Raw genomic sequence first — 18,698 nt, 5'->3', positions numbered from 1 at the left:
GGGCATGAAAAAGGGTGAGTTCGATATATACAGTAAGGAAAATAATATTTAAATAATATTATAAGATTTTAAGGGTATTTAAAAGTATCGTTATAACTTACCATCAAGAGTCAAGTTAGGGCTTTTTATTATGAAAACAATTCATTTATGAAAGAAAACATCGAATCAATCATGTCATAGTCATATCATGGTAATCAAATCAATCATGATAAAAAAAATAGAAAAAATCAAACAAATCGTGATATGCACTATCTTTCATTTTGTTCTTCATGTGAAGTCGTTCTGACTTCAATTTACTGATGGCAATACGGATTCCTGACTACCCATGTTGAATGACTAATTCATTTCATTTATAACAGCAATTTGCAGCTTGTCAAACCAACAGCACATTTGCAGCTTGCCAAACCATGATATAATCTATGATCTCGGCCCTGCCAACCACAATGGTCCTACATATAAACTATGGCCACCACTGTGCATCACCAAATATGACCCCTACAGTCATATCGTGTCACCACTCTTGTCAGAAGGTATGTCATCATCCATGGGGAATGGTCCTCTCATGTCTTTTAAGACCAGATGAAGGAGAAATAGAAATCCCTCAGAGATAAAAAGTCTAACGAAATACTTTATGAATCATGCATGTCAATACTAATACTTTTTTTCCATATCTATAAATCATGTCATACTTAATTATTTTTCCACTGTCAATTGCATCACATATCAATATTTATCTCAAGTATTAAATCATGTAAATTATAGAGGCAAATGCTTGAAGTACATATTTTCACAGAGGGAATTGAATATGAGACTGAGTCATTGGATAGACCTCCTGACAGACTACAACTGCAAGATCATCTACCACTCCAGTAGAGATAATGTAGTCACAGATGCTTTAAGCTAGAAGGAGTCTGCTCTGTTGGCCCAAACCATGGCCTCAAGTTTGAAATTAGTTGATGCTATAAAGGCATTCTGCCTTAACCGTTATGGCAATGGTGCCTACCTTGCCTGAATATGAGCTTTGCCTGACCTTTTCATGAAGATTTAGGAAGTTCAATCCACCGACCCAAAAATAACAAAAATTTGAGTAAGTTTATTTTTGATGAGTTTTCTGGTTTTAGACTCACAGATGATGAATTGTGTAGATTTAGGGATCGTATTTAGGTCCCTGTCACTGTCAGGATGGATGTTCTCATTGCTGCCCATGCCTCCAAACTGTCCATTCACCCTAAAAGTACCAAGATGTACCTGGACCTGAAGCATCAAAATTGGGGGACTTGAATGAAGAAGGACATTATTGACTATATCTCCCGATAACTTACTTGTCAATGAATTAAGGCAGAATGCCAAAGACCCAGTGGTTTGTTGCAAGGCCTCCCTATTTTGGAATGGAAGTGGGAGCATGTAACCATAGACTTTGTCACCGATCTGCCCAAGACCTATTCCGGTCGTAATGCAATATGGATCGTTGTTGACAAGTTGACCAAAACCGTCCATTTTCTACCAATAAAGACAACGGTTTCTACCAGCATATTTGCTCGCCTATACGTCGAGGAGATTATTCGACTCCATTGCATCCCCTCGTTCATTATTTCATACCAAGATCCCCGGTTCACCTCCTATTTTTGGGACAACTTTCAAGAAGCACTTGGTTCAGAATTGTACTTCAGCACTACTTATCATCCCAAGACTGATGACAAGTCTGAACGTACTATCCAGACACTGGAAGACATGTTGCATGCTTGTGTCCTCGACTTTGGTGATAACTAGTATGAATATCTTCACTTTTATGAATTTGCTTATAATAGCTATTATCATTCTAGCATTAGAATGGCTCCATATGAAGCCCTATATGGTAGGCCGGGCCATTCTCCCACTTGTCATAATGAAGTTTAAACCAGTGTCGTTTAGGACCTGACTACATCTATCGAGAAATTTTCTATAGTTCGAAGGAACTTAGCCATCACCTAGAGTCGCTAGAAACCCTACGTCGACAACCGTAGAAGACCCTTGGAATTTATCGTTAGTGATTAGGTCTTCCTTAAGATCTTTCCTTATAAGGAAAAAACGTTGTTTAGTAAGAAGGGTAAGTTGAGCCCCCGTTATGTGGGACCCTTTCAAATCATGGAATATGTTGGACCCATGGCGTACCGCCTTGCTCTACCTTGAGAATTTGCTCAGTAAGGAAAACAGTATTAAATTAACATCGTAAGATTTCCAAAGTTTATTATTTTTATCTTACCATTTAGTTTCCTTGTTTACCTATCTCGTCATTATGAAGACCATTTGTTTGAATACGAAAATGGTACGTTAGCACAGAAGATCAATTATACAGTATGTCAGATAATAGAGAAAATCAAATAAATCATGAAATGCACAAATTTTTTGTGTCATGCTTTGCGAAGTAGTTACAAACTTCCATCTTTGAGGGTAGATACATATTTTCAACTACCCAAGTGGAATGACCAGGTCAGATACAGATACGACAATTTGTTCAGGCCCACTTCCGGTAGGCTAAACTATAGTACGATCTATGACCTCGGTTGTACCAACCATAGTGGTCCTAATAGATATCTATAGTCACAACATTCTTAGTCACGGGTGACCCCTACAGATAGTGCGATACCACTCTCGTTAGAGGGCACACCGTCATCCACTGGGAGTAATCCTCTTATGTCTTTCCAGAATAGATAGGGGAGGGGGAAATAGATACCCCGAAGGGCAAGAATAACAAATATCCTTCAAAGATAAAAAGTCTAACGAGATACTTGATGCAATATGCGTGTCAATATAGATATACTTCGGACCATACAGGCTTCATTCAATTTTTCTCTTTTTCTTTTTATTTTTACTTTTACTATTATGGGTTACATATTACATTTATTACATGCAAATTCATCAAGTGTCTATAATTCACATAGCATGCTTGAAAACTAGAACAATTTGACTCATTTGAACACAGAGTCATACAAAACAAGAAAAATAAAAATCATATTAAATTTTTTTATCTAAAAATACTCTTTAAGACGTCAAAAGTAATACTAGATTCCTTTTTCTTCTTCTCTCACTAATCTACTATCTTCCTCTCATCTCTCTAAACCTTTAAAAAATGGAAGAAATGGAAATGTGGAGAGGAAAGGAAGGGGGGCAATTTATAGAATTTTAGAATCATTAGATTCGCGATAAGTGGCGAAATCTGGTGAGGACAGAGAAGAAAAAGATGTTTGGCACGAAAAATGAAAGAGAAGGACCTCCTCCACTAGTGGCGACGGTGCGCCGCCCAAGGCAGCGACGGTGCACTACCCTAGGTGGCAGAGTCGGCGCGCTGGGCACCACACATGCTGGCCCACTACGCGCAGGCCCCAAGTGCACATGGCCTATCCACACAGACCTGTTGTACGGACGGTGTGCACACAGTGTGCGGCACTAATCCGTGCACAAGGTGACGCACGGACAGCCCACCTGCGCGCGACAGAACGCGAGCACAGGTCCTAACCTCACGCCGTACATGCAAAGGGGATGTGTTCGTAGTGTGCACATCCCATGCGCGCGTGCATACAGAGGCGTCGTGCGCGCTATGCACAAGCCCTATGGCCACTGTGCGCGCATGCGCGCGCCCACAGTGCCCAGTACCCGTGTAATACCTGGAATTAATTTTAAAAATAAAAATTAATATATAGAAATATAAATTTTAATTTTTAAATTTTTATTTAATGTAAAATTAGGAAAAAAATTAGGTGAATGATGAAATTGAAAATAATTTTGGGAAAAATGGGTGAAAATTTGGGTTCTGGGGGTGTTTTTGAAAGAAAAATCAAAAACTTGGGGGTCAAAATATAATTTAAAAAAAATGTGTCACGTAGGATCGCCCAGTCAGCAGTCCCGACGAACCAGAGCGCGACGCATGGCAAGGCACGCTGACTAGGTGTCGTGCGGGAGGCCACGATGGCAATCTGTGTGCCCGCAATCGGACAGTCCAGATTTGTTCCCGCAAACGTGGACGGTTCAGATCTATTCCCTCCTCAAGTGCGATCAGACGGTCACAATTAAACGCAGTGAACAGTCCATATCAAATCGCTATGAACGATCTATATTCATTTTCTTTTTAAACACGATCAGACGGTCGAGATCAAATGCGATAGACAGCCCAGATTAAAGGGAGATAGGTATAAATATCTCACCTCACACCAAATCCTAACCCTAGTCGCCAGCCTATCATCGGAGAACAAGAACCAGTCACTAGAGGAGGGAGCCGATCGCCGCCCGCCGCCGCACTGGAGCCACCTCCGACCGCCAAAAAAGGTAAAAATTTTCTCATTCGCTTGAAATTTGATTTTGAACACCCACATGGCTAAATCGGAGCAAAAAGACCAGTGAATGAGCCAGAAATCGCAGGTAAAGCCCAACGGTGCCGCCGCTTGAGAAACCAAAAACCACCTCCGATTATGCCCTTCCTGATTCCCGTTTCATGCGATTTTTCCACCATTGTATTCACTATTCTATTTCCCACAGGTTGATTAAAGAACAACGCCCAACCCTGAAGGTGAGCCAGCAAAGCCGCTGCACTGAAAAATTTCACTGTCGAAAAGTTTTTGTTTTTTGAATTTTTCGGCCAACCGAGATTCCTTAACGTGTTTTCTCATAGGATGAGTATAAAATTGGTCGAATTCGGCCAAAACTGCCCAAAAATAGCCAGTCCAAATTTCCATAAAGCCTTAAAAAGGCTATTTCCTCCTCAAATATCTAATGAGGACAATGTTAGCCTAATAAAGATCTCAAATGAGTAGGAAATATATCATATCTTGATAAGCATTAGTTTGCACAAAGCCTCAAAACCAAATGATATGCTAGTAATATTCAGCCATCAGTTTTTGTAAAATATTAAAAATAATGTAATAATCTGATGTGATATCCCACAGCTCTAAATATTCATCTAGAGAAGAGTCCCAAGGCAAGACAAGCACCCACAGAACTTTGAGTGGCTGCAGGAACATTGCTTGCGAACTTGCAGGAAATTGGACATGAAGACATGCACGCCCCACACGCCTAGCAGAACACACGCCATCAACACACCTTATGCATGCGCACACAGGGGAAGACACATACAAGACCAGCAGGCGCACATATGTTGTGCACACCTGTATCTCTACGGGATTCCAGCAGGCGCACGGGATTTCACCCGTGGACGGACTCCCTGCAGGCTTGTAGCGCAAGTGGTAGCTGACTTAGGCCTCACCAAAGTACAATGACTATTCCAGGCCCAAGAACTAACTGGAGACAACCGTGATCAACGATTAAACATACCCAAGGTCGAAGACCAACAACCCATGGGCCTTGTCCCTAAAAAGAGGCCCGAGAGGATCCCAAACCAAGACAAGCCCAGAAGTACAAGCCTAAGCTTAGTTCTAGAGAGCCAAGAAGCAGCTGGTTGACAACCAAAGAAAAGGGCCTAGAATAGTCCAAACATACACCATGACCCGCTCGGCTAAGAGAGGAGAAAAAGAAGATAAGTCGCGCGTATAAAGCGCCTTGTCTTTGGAGAACATGACAGTGAATAAGAAGAAACCTCTTCCATATCCAACAAGAAGGCATACCAAGGAGTCCGACTTGAAGAGTCAGCGGCCAAGAAGAGGCTTGGCCATAAAAGAGTCAAAACTGAGAGAAAGAATAAGGTCCTTTGAAAGAAACTGAAGCCAACAAGGAAGGGTGCTTCCATGCACCATTAACAATCCATTTCCAAGAATATGACCTCTCCTCTATAAAAGAATCCTTGTTGGAGTTTTAAGACTTCAATACATAAGAGGAGAGACAATAAAAGAAAGGTAGGAGTCTATCCGAGGGAGGAGTTTATAGCAACTCACTAAATGACCAAGGAAACTCTCCCTGCCGAGGTCTCCTTATCTAAGCCAACCTCAAGTCTCCCTAAAGAACCAGCAAAACTTCTTTTCAAAGACCTCTCAATAATTATTAAAGAACTCAGGAAGGAGAAACCAAATGCAAATTGAAGACCAAATCCAAAGAGGAGTAAGCATTCGGCCAAAAGAAGGAATTTTATCTTTATTATCTTATTGCTTTTGTTTTCCTATTCGAATTAGGATTAAATTATTTAATTAATTAAGTTTAAAATTTCTATTTGAATTATGTAATCCTATTTTCATTGGATTAGAAATTAAAAGCTTATATAAAGGATATGGATCCTAGAATGTGAAACACAATTCACCAAATTAATAAAGTTCAAACTTTTTGCTTAAGAAAATTAGCTTCACTAATTTTGTGATAATTCTTCAAGTTCCTCAAGTTAGGGAGCTTCCAAGTCTTGTTGACCCAATGAATCAATGATCAACTTATTAGGTAAGCCATGGTGTCCCTCCTTTTCTTTTTTATTTTCCTAATTATCTTGTTTTTTTATTCCCTTTTGGGTGGTTGTAGAACCAAGTTGGGAGGGTAAATTAGGCAATAAATATTTTTTATTTTATATGGTATGAGGTTTTGGGAGTATTATGATCCTTCTATGTCCATGTCGCATTCGCATCATCTGGTATCAAAGCTGAAGTCCTAGTGAGCCTAAATTGCTTTAGCATTCTTGTTTCTGCATATATTAGCAATTAATTCATCCTATTGCTAATTTAATTATTTACATCCCACTTGAATTCATACTATTCATTCCAATTCAAGTGATCATTGTTATCCTTCAATGAGTCAAAAAAAAAATCAAAACCCAAAAATATCTCAATTGCACATCATAAGGAAATTGGCACTCTATTTGCATTTAAGCCCTGACAAAAGAAGATTAACTGCCTATCAGTGGGATGAAAACCTCTGAAGTTTTAAAGAAAAATTAATCAACTACCAGTTGTGTGTGAAACCTTTTGTTTCAGTTTGTTGCGTAAGCAGAGGAAGACAAACTCACGTTCAATGAGCAAATATTGTCTACTTCACATTTATTTACCTAGCATTGCATTGTATTGTTTTCAATAAGCCCTAACTGTTTATTTGTGTGTCTAAATTTAAGCTTTAGGTTCATCCAATATTCTAAAAAGCCTTGTTTATGTCGATGAGACTAACATGCAAGTCCTGAGTAAGAAAATCTAGATTCGCAAGGCTCAACATGAAAGATAAAGAGTAAACATGGCACCACCAACTGAAACACTTAAATAACTTCACATAAGAATGTGTTACAACACTCCAAGGTACTAACCAAGCTCTTTTCATATGTCTCTAACATCTTTGGAGGAAACTTGTTAGATTAGGTATGAGGACTTAAATTTGGGGATGAATCCTTTTAAAGAAAGAGGAAATGATGCGATATCTCATAGGTTCAAATACTCATATGGAGAAGAGTCCCAAGGCAAGACAAGCAGCCACATAACTTTAAGTGGTCGCGGGAACATTACTTGCGAACATGGGGGAAAGTAGACATGGAGACATGCTCACGCGCGCAAACAGAGGAAGGCATGTGCAAGACCAACATGCATGCACACGTTGAGCACACCCGAATCCCTGCGAGATTCCACTCTTGTGCGAACACGGGTCCTAACCTGCGAACAGACTCTCGTAAGGTTGTAGCCCAAGTGACAACTTACCTAAGCCTCACTGTGACATCCCAAATGCTAATTAAGACATAAGGAGTGTCAAATACATAAATAAATTACGAGTGCGTGATAGATAATTGTATGCAGCAAAACAAATTATTATAAATCTTTGACCAAAATATATAAGTTCCAATTATACATATATAACTGAGGCCAGAAGTGGCAACAAAATACAAAATATCAAAATACAAAAAGGGCCACTCCTTTCACTATATGAATAGACTCATCAAAGTGCGGGACAAGTCATGCACTCAAGGTTTGTGGATCCACGAGATCCTCATAGACTTCAAAATGTAGGTTAGCAATCGGTTCCTCACTATCTTCCTCTTCTTGAGGGGGCATGGAAATGAGTGAGTTCCATATACTCAGTAAGAAAATTAGTATTTAAATAACATCATAAGATTTTAAAAGTGAATTATTATGTCATCAACGCTTACCATCAGGTGCACGTCAGGGTCCTTTCTTAATTTATGAAAATAATTTATTTATTTATAAAAAACATCAAATCCATTATGTCATAATCATAACAATTAATTCAATCATGCTGATAATAGAAAAAATCAAATAAATCATGATATGCTCAGATTTTTATATCATATTTCGTGAAGTCGTTCTGATTTTCATTTATTGAGGGCAAATACAGATTTCTGACTACCCATGTGGAATGACCATATCAGATATATAACAGTAATTTATCATAGCACATTTCTAACTTGCCAAACTATGACACAATCTATGACCACAGTTGTGCCAACCACAGTGGTCATATAAGATAGTCTATAGCTACAATAATACTTAACCAAAGGTGATCCCTAACAGATAATTTGTGTTACCACTCTCATCAGAGGGTACACTGTCATCCACAGGGAGTAGTCCTCTCACATCTTTCTAGACCAGATTGAGGAAGAAAAAACAAAAACTCTTCAAAGATAAAAAACCTAACGAAATACTTGATAAATTATGCATATCAATGCAGATATATATTCTTCATACCATTTCATACTTCATCTCCTTTTCACATTTCAGCAATTGATCACAAAAATTATATCATTTAAATCACATCAAATGTATATACGATCATATAACATGCTTTGTCAAGTAAACTTTACTTCATTTAAACATAATCATGCAAAATCATGAATTCCAAAATTTATAATTTTGACTCTATAAATGCTCCTCAAGACATTTGAAGTAAATACTAAATTTCTTATTGAAACATAGAAGTTTTCCTACACCTTTTTCTTCTCCTCTCTCTCTAAGCTCTTGGAGGATGGAAGAATAAAATGGAAGTGACGAGGAAATGGGAAGGGAGGGGTCCCTATTTATATAAAATGGGGACCATTAAATTTGCACCAAGCGGCAAAATCTGGTGAGGAGAAAGAAAGTTAATGAAAAAGGAGTGATGTGATGTAACATGATGGCAGCGCGAAAAACGAAGGCACACCTCCCAATTGACAGTAGCACACTGCCCAAGACGGCAGTGGCACACCACCCAACCAGTGGCGCACATTGCCCAAGGTAGTATACGACACCCAAAGGGCCAATGGCACACTGCTCGAGGAAGTAGTGCACCTCCCCAACCTGCCGCATGCTGCAGCCCAAGCCTGAAGGCGCGTTGGCCTATTGCGCTGGCCTACTGCGTGGACGGCGCATGTAAAGGGCACACGACGCCGCACCAGTCTACGCGCGGTGGGACACACGTGCAAACCAACCTCGCGCCCCGCGCGAGCGGGATGTGCGCATAGTGCGCACATCTTGTGCTGGCTACACGGGTGAGTCCTTTCCCGTGAACATTTTTCTGTAGGATTCCGCCCCTTTTTTCGTCTTTTCTCCTGAAAATTTATTTTTTAAAAAATAGAATAAAATAATATTGAAAAAAATAATAAAAATATAATTCTCATAATAAAATTAAAAATACGAATTAAATTTACAAAATGCGATATAAAAATTACGAAATAATTTAAAGAGTTCAAGTGGTCTTAGGGCCCGAATAAATATAGATTTCCTAATTACAATTTAAGCATGAAGGTTTGCGAGATGTTACACTCACTGAAGTATAGCAGTTGTTCCAAGCCCAAAAATCCTAAAGACAAAGACCAATGGCCCATGGGCCTTATCCTTAAGAAGAGGCCCGAGAGGAGCTGTCCAAGCCCTAACCAAGGCAAGCCCAAAAGTACAAGCCTGAGCTTAATTCTAAAGAGCCAAGAATGAGCTATTTCGTAACCCAAGAAAATGGTCTAAAATTAGCTGAACATACATCATGACTTGCCCGACCAAGATAGGAGAAAAATAAGACAACTCATGTACATGAGGCACCTTGTCTTTAGAGAACCTGACAGTTAAAAAGAAGAAACCTCTTTCTTGTCTGACAAAGAGACAGACCAAGGAGTTTAACTTGAAGATCCAATGGCCAAGAAAAAGCTTGGCCTTAAAAGAGTCAAAAACTAAAAGGTTTCTTCCTCTTAACTATCAGGTTCTCCAAAAACAAAGAGGGGGATTTCCATGCGCCTTTGACAGTCCATGTCTAAGAAGAAGATCTCTCCTCAATAACAAAATCCTTGCTGGAGTTTTCAGTCTTCAAAACAGAAGAGAAGAGCCAAGAAAAGAGAGGTGGAAGTCTACTCGAATGAGGAGTCTGCAGCGATCTGCCAAACGACTAAGGAAACTCTCATTGTCAAATCCAACCCTATGTCTCCCTAAAAATCCAACAAGATTTCTATTCAAAGACCTCTTAACAATTATTAAAGAACTTAAGAATGAGAAATTGAAGACCAAATCCAAGGAGGAGCAAACATTTGACCAAGAGAATGAATTCTATCTTTTATTATCTTATTGCTTTTGTTTTCCTATTTGAATTACGATTAGATTATTTAATAAATTAAGTTTAGGATTTCTATTTGAATTATGTAATCCTATTTCCATTCAGATTAGAAATTAAAAGTCTATATAAAGGTTATGGATCATAGGATGTAAAACACAATTCATCAAATTAATAAAGTTCAAGCTTTTTTCTTAAAAACTTAATTTGCTAATTTTGTGAGAGTTCTTCAAGTTCTTCAAGCTAGGGAGCTTTCAAAGTCTTGTTGAGTCGGAAAATCAAGGATCGACTTATCAGGTAAGCTATGACATCCCTCCTTTTTCTTTTCATTTTCTTGATTATCTTGTTTTTTCATTCCCTTTTGGGTGGGTGTAGAACCAAGTAGGGAGAGTAAATTAGGCGGTAAAACTTTTTGATTTTATGTGGTGTGAGGTTCTGGGAATATTACAATCTTTCTAAGTCCCTCCCATGTCATAATCAATATACAACCGCTTTTTCATGTTGTACTCATGCTTAAACAACTAAAACTAATATTGTTCGAATATCTAAAGTGGAAGATGTCTTCTATACTAAATAGGTTTTCTCATCTCACTATGTAATATAAGTTAGAAAAGTATTTCCAAGATCTTTAGCTTAAAATTGTGGACTATAAATAAAATCATTTTTCCTTGTTAACCAATCTTCTTAAAGGTCGAATGATATGAAACTATTATATTACTTGTGAAACAATGCATTCAATAAAGGGAATGAGAGGTAAGAGAGAATGGACATGAATCAAATATAAAATGGAAAAGCACTTAATTGAGTGAAATGCATTCTTAAAAATCTAGATTTTTCTTCATGAGGTAATCTAAGTCTTATCTTAGTACTTTGTAACCATGTCTTATTAATTTATTATCAATGGTTTCCTTATAAGTAAGATATGGCCCAAAGAGGCCTCAAAAAAGGAAATTTCTTAGCCATATTTATTCATTCTTTGGATTGAGGTTTTATCTAGATTAATATTAAAAGTTGAAGCCCTAAGAATATTATTAGAATCGAGATTATTATTAAAAGTTGAGGTTCTATTTAGATTATTATTAAAGTTGAAGCCTATATTTATTAATATCCTAGCAAATAAATGGTAACAATATCTCATATATAATAAATTATTTTTAGTTAAGTAAAACCTTTAATAAAAATAAATCTTTTATTTTTGTTAAGCAAAACATAAAGCTAAACATCAAAGGAAAATTCTTGTCATCTATAATCTCAAACCTTTAGTTGGAAATGGTAAATATTTGGGCTTAATATTTCTAAGCAAGATAGTGGATATAGTTTCAAAGATCTCGTAAATAAAATAGAAAAAACACTTGTTACATGAAAAATACAATAAATATGATAAGTTTCAAAGATCTCCTAGATAAAATGAAAAGAAATAAACATACCTAAACCATTAGGTAGGTTGGCTTTCATAAGGGTTAAAGAATTTAATCTTGCTTTAGTTACCAAACTAGGTTAGTAATTCTAAATAGAGCTTAATAAGTCTTGGATCAATATTTAAAAGTGAATAACTTAAAAGACTATCTTTTATTAAACACATCCTTGTGAGATTGTGATATATTCATAATACGTACCGAAAAATATAAAACAATCCAATCTAATCTATTTGTGCTTAAAAATTATATTATAAGTTAAAGATTAAATCTAAAACATATCTGAAGCGGATTCTCAAATTAAAATTATTTGAAAATACAAACATTTTATGTGTATCTACACTGAAACCGACCTTTATTAATCAACTCTTTAATCAACGAAACGTGCAAACAAATTGAAATATTTGTGTTAAAATTTTCTTAAAAAATTTTAACAGAAAAAAAATTCTTTTCTTTTGGTGTGCGGCTGGGTTTTTCTTCTCCTCACTTAATTTTTCAATCCCCACTCAAATATATATATCACATTTATATAGGTGGCATGGATAGTTATTAATTCCTATTTGGATTTTTTTTTCTATACAAGTCCAAACTAATTTGCACCCTTCCCTGTACAAATCCAAACTAATTTGGACTTTTTTCTATATAAGTCCATACTAATTTGGATCCTTTTCTGTACAAGCCCAAACTAATTTGGACTTTTTCCTATACAAATCCAAACTAATTTGGACCTTTTCCTATACAAGTCCAAACTAACTTGGACTTTCTCCTTTTTTTTTTTTCAGTTCCCAATTACATATATATATATATATATCATATATATAAAATCCAAGTACAACTTCCTGTACCATCCAAACCAATTTGGACTCCCCAATTGTATATATCTCATATATATATATATATATATATATATATATGTTATCTTTTTTTATTATTATTTAATAAAATAATTTTATAAATCAATTCAATTTCAAATTAAATTTTATAATAATATTTATTATTATAATAACCACACATATTATATTATTAATGTAATAATATAATATGTGTGGTTATTATAATAATAAATATTATTATAAAATTTAATTTGAAATTGAATTGATTTATAAAACTAAAAAATATATAAATATTAATTTTTTATACTAGCAAAAAATAAAATAATATTCTATCTAAATTAAAAGATTTTATTTATTTGATTAAATTAAATTTTTTAATTTAATTATCAATAATTAAAATAATTAATCTATTTAGCAAAAGTTAAAACACTCGATAGTGTGCGACCTCATAAGTTCAATACTAAACCGATAACAAACTAGTCAAACTAATTTATTAATCAATATTGATATTTAGCAACACTTCTCAACGATCAAATAACATGAAATGTACAATTATTCTTAAGAAACTACTATAAAATTATGTAATATTTCTTTTCGTCATTATTATTTCGAGTTAACCCTAAAATATAGTTTAACTATCAAATCCCAATAGTTATTATGTTTCATGTCAATTATAATTGATTAATGAATAATATAAGAGACTATTTTCTTCTTTCATTCAATTGTCTTGATCAAGTTCTTAATTTAATCGTTAAAATAAATGACAACATAGAGCTTAAACGTATTATCAAAGTTGATAGATTTCGTCTTAATCAATCATTAATTTTACAAATATTTAATCACATTCAATATCCTTTCAACTATAATTCTATGACTATAAGTATTCGGAATTAAAGTATTATAAATGACTTATTAATTACTATGAAGATCTCAAGTCAGAAAAAATTTTTACATCTCATCATTTTAAAAGAATATTTTCTTGATAGTTTAAGATAATATTAACCATTAGCAATTCTCAATTGGGTTTGTTCAATGATAATATCTCCAAATGCATCATTTATATATGTGATTTAGTTAATGAGATCAATTAATTTTTATCTTATAAATATTTTCACATATATATTAGTCTCATCGGATTATTAATGTCCTATTTTAATAATCTAACGACTAATAACAAGATTAAATCACAAAAAATTTTATTATCATTATCAAGATCTCTATCTTGATGGAAAATATCTAAATTTTATTAAGAAATTTATTATATAAATTAAATAAAAAGATAATAAAAATATTATTGTAATATATTAAAATAAATTATTAAATAATAATATATTTAAAAATTCTAAAATTAGTGACTTCTTGTTCTATAAACATATTTTTAAATCAAGGAATATTCTAACAATGGATGTTGTAAAATTATTGGTGATGGAAAAAGATACAATTATATGGTGTGACCTTAAAATTCTCTATATTGAGGGGATCCAAATCCAATTGTAATTTTGTTCCAAGATTCTTTACATGTTAATCAACAACTGATGAATGAAAATGCTAGCTAATGAATCTCAATACTCTAAATCAATTATTTCCTAAAAAAAAAATAGAAAAAGTGAGTTAAAATTAAACTCTCATTAGCCCCTCCTAATTAAACATACATGAAGTTAGATTCTTAATTCTAAAGACTCATTTGACATAAGATCAGTTTGTTATGCCTATTGCAAAATCTCCATCATTCAAGGCCTAGTATTAGTTTTTTTTTTTATTGGCTCGAAGAAAAATTCAGTAGAATACTATGGTTAATGAGGAAGATTAGCTATTCTTCCTCATTAACTAACAAAAGCAAACCTTTGAATAACTTGTTCTGTGGAGACATGCATGCATTTTTATGTCTTGATCATAAAATATTTTACACTCCCAAAATTTTTTCAAAAATACTTTAAATCCACTAAATAATAACTCATATAATGGTAATGGTAAGAGACAATGAATCTCTTATATTTATTGTAGTATTATCATATTCTAAAAGGAGCCCTAAGCATATGCTGACGAATTTTTTTATAGATACAAATCCTTTGGTTGTCGAAATTGAAGCCTTACTTCCAGCAGCTAAATTAACAAAAATGAATAATAAATCATTGCGGAACAAAACTTTGTTAAAAAAAAAAAATAAGCAATTATTTATTTGAATATAGTATTGATTTAATTAATGTGTTCATTGTAAAAATAATTTTCTAAAAAAAATAAAATATATATTTATTAGGAATATTAATTATTTATATTATTAATTCTAATTGAATATAAAGAAGATATTTAAATAAATTTGTTAGACAATAAAATTAGGAATAAAAAATTATTTTTCAATTTTTTAAATTAATGATAAACATGTTTATTCAACAAAAAAAATTAAAGCCAAAGTGTTTAAAAACATGATCCTACTCATTAGAAAATTACTTTTTTACCCAATTTGAACACTCTTAGAATTATTATTACCTTCAAATGTTATTCATGTTTGAGGGTTATGAATTATGATTATAATCTCTTAAAAGTATCAATTTTTTATTTTAAGTTAATTATAACCTTAGTTTATATTATTTTGTGCTTTAGATATTACTTAACCCTTATTGCAAAAATAACTTTTTAATCTAAAAAAAATTCAAATTTATATATAAAAAACTATATATAAAATAAATTTGAAGTTACGTTGGGAAAAATTTGACATTTTTTATTGAGATTTAATTGGAGCAAATTTAGTGATTTATTATTATATAATTATATTATTTTAATAATTAATTATTTGATAAATGTATTATTTATTAACTTTTTTACTGTTTTAGTTATAGTTATATTATATACTTGTAAAGGTTCATTAAATACAATTAATACTAAAAGTAGATGTCCATTTCAAATTATAACCAAACCAAACAAAGTAACTTAAAATAATACAATATTCGTATTATGAAGAAAACAGAAAGCACTCATAATCAATCAATGATTCATATTATATGCATCAAGAATCCATTTCTTCCTCATTGACTGACTGTGTGTATGCAATATCACTTCTTTACAATCCACAAGACCTCAAAGATACTTGGAAGACCATAGAAGCAGAAAATATTAGCTTGTGACAATGCCTAGAGACAGAGTTATACAAATTATAATCTTGAATAGGAGAAAAGAATTGAAATGAATACGTTAATAGTTTTTCTTTGTGTTATTATTTGCTTCTCCTTCTTTGATTTATTTAAGTGCTGCAAGTCGAGCTGCCAAATTTTCATAATCAGGTAGGTTTGGATGAACACGGCCACCCGACATCTCGGGCTGCAATGAAGTTGGTGGAGCTTTTTTCTTACTGTAATGCATCAGAAGCCCATCTATCATCTTTTCTTCTTCATCCCTTTTCTCTTCTTTGACTCCATTTGTATCATCATAAGCGACATGAGTACGTGATGGTTTAGCAAATCTGCTCCTGACTGATCTTGGTTTCGGCTTAGCTTCAACAACTTGTTCAGTTTTATCCTTCTCTTTTCCCTGCATTTCTTTTCCATTTGGGTCCGTTTTAACATAGGATGGACTTCTATCCTTCTCCTTTCCATGTTCTTCCTTCTCATTTGGGTCTGTTTTGACGTATGGAGGAGTTTCATCCTTATCCTTCTCTTCTTTATTTGGGTTTGTTTTAACATACGGAGGAGGGATGAATCGATAGTAAAAAGGCTTGTTTGCATCCTCGGAAACACTTCCTACTGAACTTGAACTTGTCTCAAGTGAATCTCTTGTGTCAAAAGCAATTGCCTCGTCTTCCCTACAGATTTCCAGCTTGTTTTTGTTATACAATGAGACATCACTCCCATTTCTTTTTGGCATCGTATAGTCCTTTTCGTCTTGACTTTCTCGATCTCGAAAAGCATCACTCATGCTTTTCTTAACTCTGTATCCACCATCATCATTGCCATTCCTCAAACGGGTATGCTTAGATTCATTCTGCATAAAATAAGATGTCTTAGACATGGGCAATAAGAGACTATTCAAAGTTGTAAGAACACAAGCTTACTTGTGCAGTTATTGCAGGTGGCTTGAACAATTTCTGTTCTAAAGCCTTGGAATCCCAGTCAATGCCAAATTCTTGAGCAATGTCATGCATCAATTCAAACTTCATATCCTTTGAGGGAGGATCTGGTTTGAATTTATCTCGCAACTATAAACAAAGTAACCATACAGATCAGTGCTTAAAAACATAGGCTTTAAGGACAAACCACATCTGAATTTTAAGGAGACATGTTATAAAAATATGAATTTTTGTTACCTCTTCATTTACAAATGATTCAGACAAGTTGCCATATTTCTCGTTGAATAGAGCTCTGAGGTCACGCAATTCTGGAACTTCTGAAAGTCTGGCAGCAGCAAATATCAAACATGATATAGCTTCCCTGCACTCTTCAGGACATTCCCTGCAAGAAAAGAGAGTTAAACTAGGATGGAAAAGGAAAAGAAGAGCATAAATTTAAAACTAAGGCCTTAAGTTGGTATTAATAAACATTATGAAAACATAACACACTACAAAAGAAAGTAATAGATTTCATCATAAGCTGGACAATCATATATGTATACCTTTGTTTCAGCATGAGAGGGAGATGGTTTATGGTGCATTCACAGAACTTCTCAATAATTTGATAGCATGACAATCTCTTCTGCTCAACCAGAAGTCCTTCAGCCTGATTCACCATTCACAACAAAGTAAAAGAGATATGATTTGTGTAAGATACATAATATGATTTGTCTAAGATACATTGACAACAAAGTGAAAGATTCAGGTCATGAAACAGTAAAAATTCGATATGAACAGAAGTAAAATTTCAATTAGCAATAGTTTGGAATTTCATATAACATGTCTCATTTCAGATGAACTCTCTATATCTACCAAATGTCAGGCATATTGAAAAAGAAAGGAAAAAACCCAAAAAAGAGCAAAGAAAAAACAAAGAATGGTCTTCCCAAATTCCAACCCATAAGATATTATGAAAATCATCGAAGTAAAAAATTACCCTTCCATAAGCATTGTAATCAAGATTGTTTTTAATGAGATCAGCAATATCATTCTTCAAATACTTGCAAACAGAACTCTTCTTCTTCTTGACCATCTCAACGCGCGTCTTCGTAAGCCTCACCAACGATTTGCTAAATGGAAACAAAAACCCACAGAAACAGAAATAAATACATACACATTTAAAGGGATACATAAAAACCCACAAATGAATAAAGAAGACAAAAGGAAAAATGAACCATTTTCCGTGGAATTTTGGTTTGATTAATGCATCAAACATTTTGCCTCTTTTGAAAGAGGCACAGAAGTAGAAATATCTTTATGGGTTATATTGATTTGATGATTGGCAAAAAAATAACTGTAAGCTTTGTTAATGGTGGATTGAAGTAACATCAAGAATCTCCATATTTAGACGCAGAAGAAGAAAAGAATAGGTAGAAGAAGAAACGCAAATAGAGAAGAAAGAAACCCAAAAGCAAAATGATTAATGGGTTTGCAATATTTGGCAAAGAGAATCACTTTTACAGGACTTCGGAGAGAGAAAATATTGAGAGAGAGAGAGAGAGAGAGAGAGAGAGAGATCGGTGAATCAGGAATCTACAAAATGGCTTTTCTTTTTCTTTAAATAAAAAAAGCAGCTCAAAAAAGCAAAGAATGGAAGCTGGCTATTGCCACGTACGACAGCTAAAACGAATTTGCGCGCGTTTTCAACCTCTCATGTCATAACTGTAACTGAAATTCTCATAATACCCCTAGTCCCTGTAAAGGTTAAACCCGAAGTAGGGGTAATATGGGAATTTGAGTAGATAAGTATTTAATATAGTTATAAGACTCGAGTCCCGTTGATTTAGGATTAAGTAGATCTTGTTAAGTTAAACTTGTCTTTCCATTTCCCTTTTAACTATTTTGATAAATTATTAATTATAATTAAGATCCACATTTACCTCTTCAGTTGCTGTTACCAAATTTAATCATATGCGTTTACTTGCTAATCTTGATTATTGA

At 34.1% G+C, this 18,698-nt stretch overlaps 1 protein-coding gene across 1 annotated transcript; it reads right to left on the bottom strand.

Annotated features, from left to right (window-relative positions):
• Positions 1-15,633: 15,633 nt before the first annotated feature.
• Positions 15,634-18,282, bottom strand: LOC110816235 (uncharacterized). The gene is made up of 6 exons (XM_022044347.2): positions 17,933-18,282; positions 17,695-17,827; positions 17,261-17,364; positions 16,956-17,100; positions 16,704-16,847; positions 15,634-16,633 (listed from the first exon to the last, which is right to left on the bottom strand). The coding sequence occupies exons 1-6, from the start codon at positions 17,971-17,973 to the stop codon at positions 15,893-15,895; spliced, it is 1,308 nt and encodes a 435-aa protein (XP_021900039.1). The 5' UTR covers positions 17,974-18,282; the 3' UTR covers positions 15,634-15,892.
• Between the last annotated feature and the right edge of the window lie 416 nt (positions 18,283-18,698).

Source organism: Carica papaya, chromosome 5 (assembly GCF_054855325.1).
Source record: "Carica papaya isolate Zhongbai chromosome 5, ASM5485532v1, whole genome shotgun sequence".
Taxonomy (NCBI): Eukaryota; Viridiplantae; Streptophyta; class Magnoliopsida; order Brassicales; family Caricaceae; genus Carica; species Carica papaya.
Note: the sequence above shows the minus strand (reverse complement) of the source record. Positions and strands in the feature narration are given on the sequence as shown.

Excerpts from the sequence above, each read along its gene's own strand:
- LOC110816235 (XM_022044347.2), bottom strand. The coding sequence starts at position 17,973 with ATGTTTGATGCATTAATCAAACCAAAATTCCACGGAAAATG. Across the intron at positions 17,828-17,932 it reads CCAAAATTCCACGGAAAATG|CAAATCGTTGGTGAGGCTTA; the intron begins GTTCATTTTTCC and ends GTTTCCATTTAG. Across the intron at positions 16,634-16,703 it reads CACCTGCAATAACTGCACAA|AATGAATCTAAGCATACCCG; the intron begins GTAAGCTTGTGT and ends TATTTTATGCAG.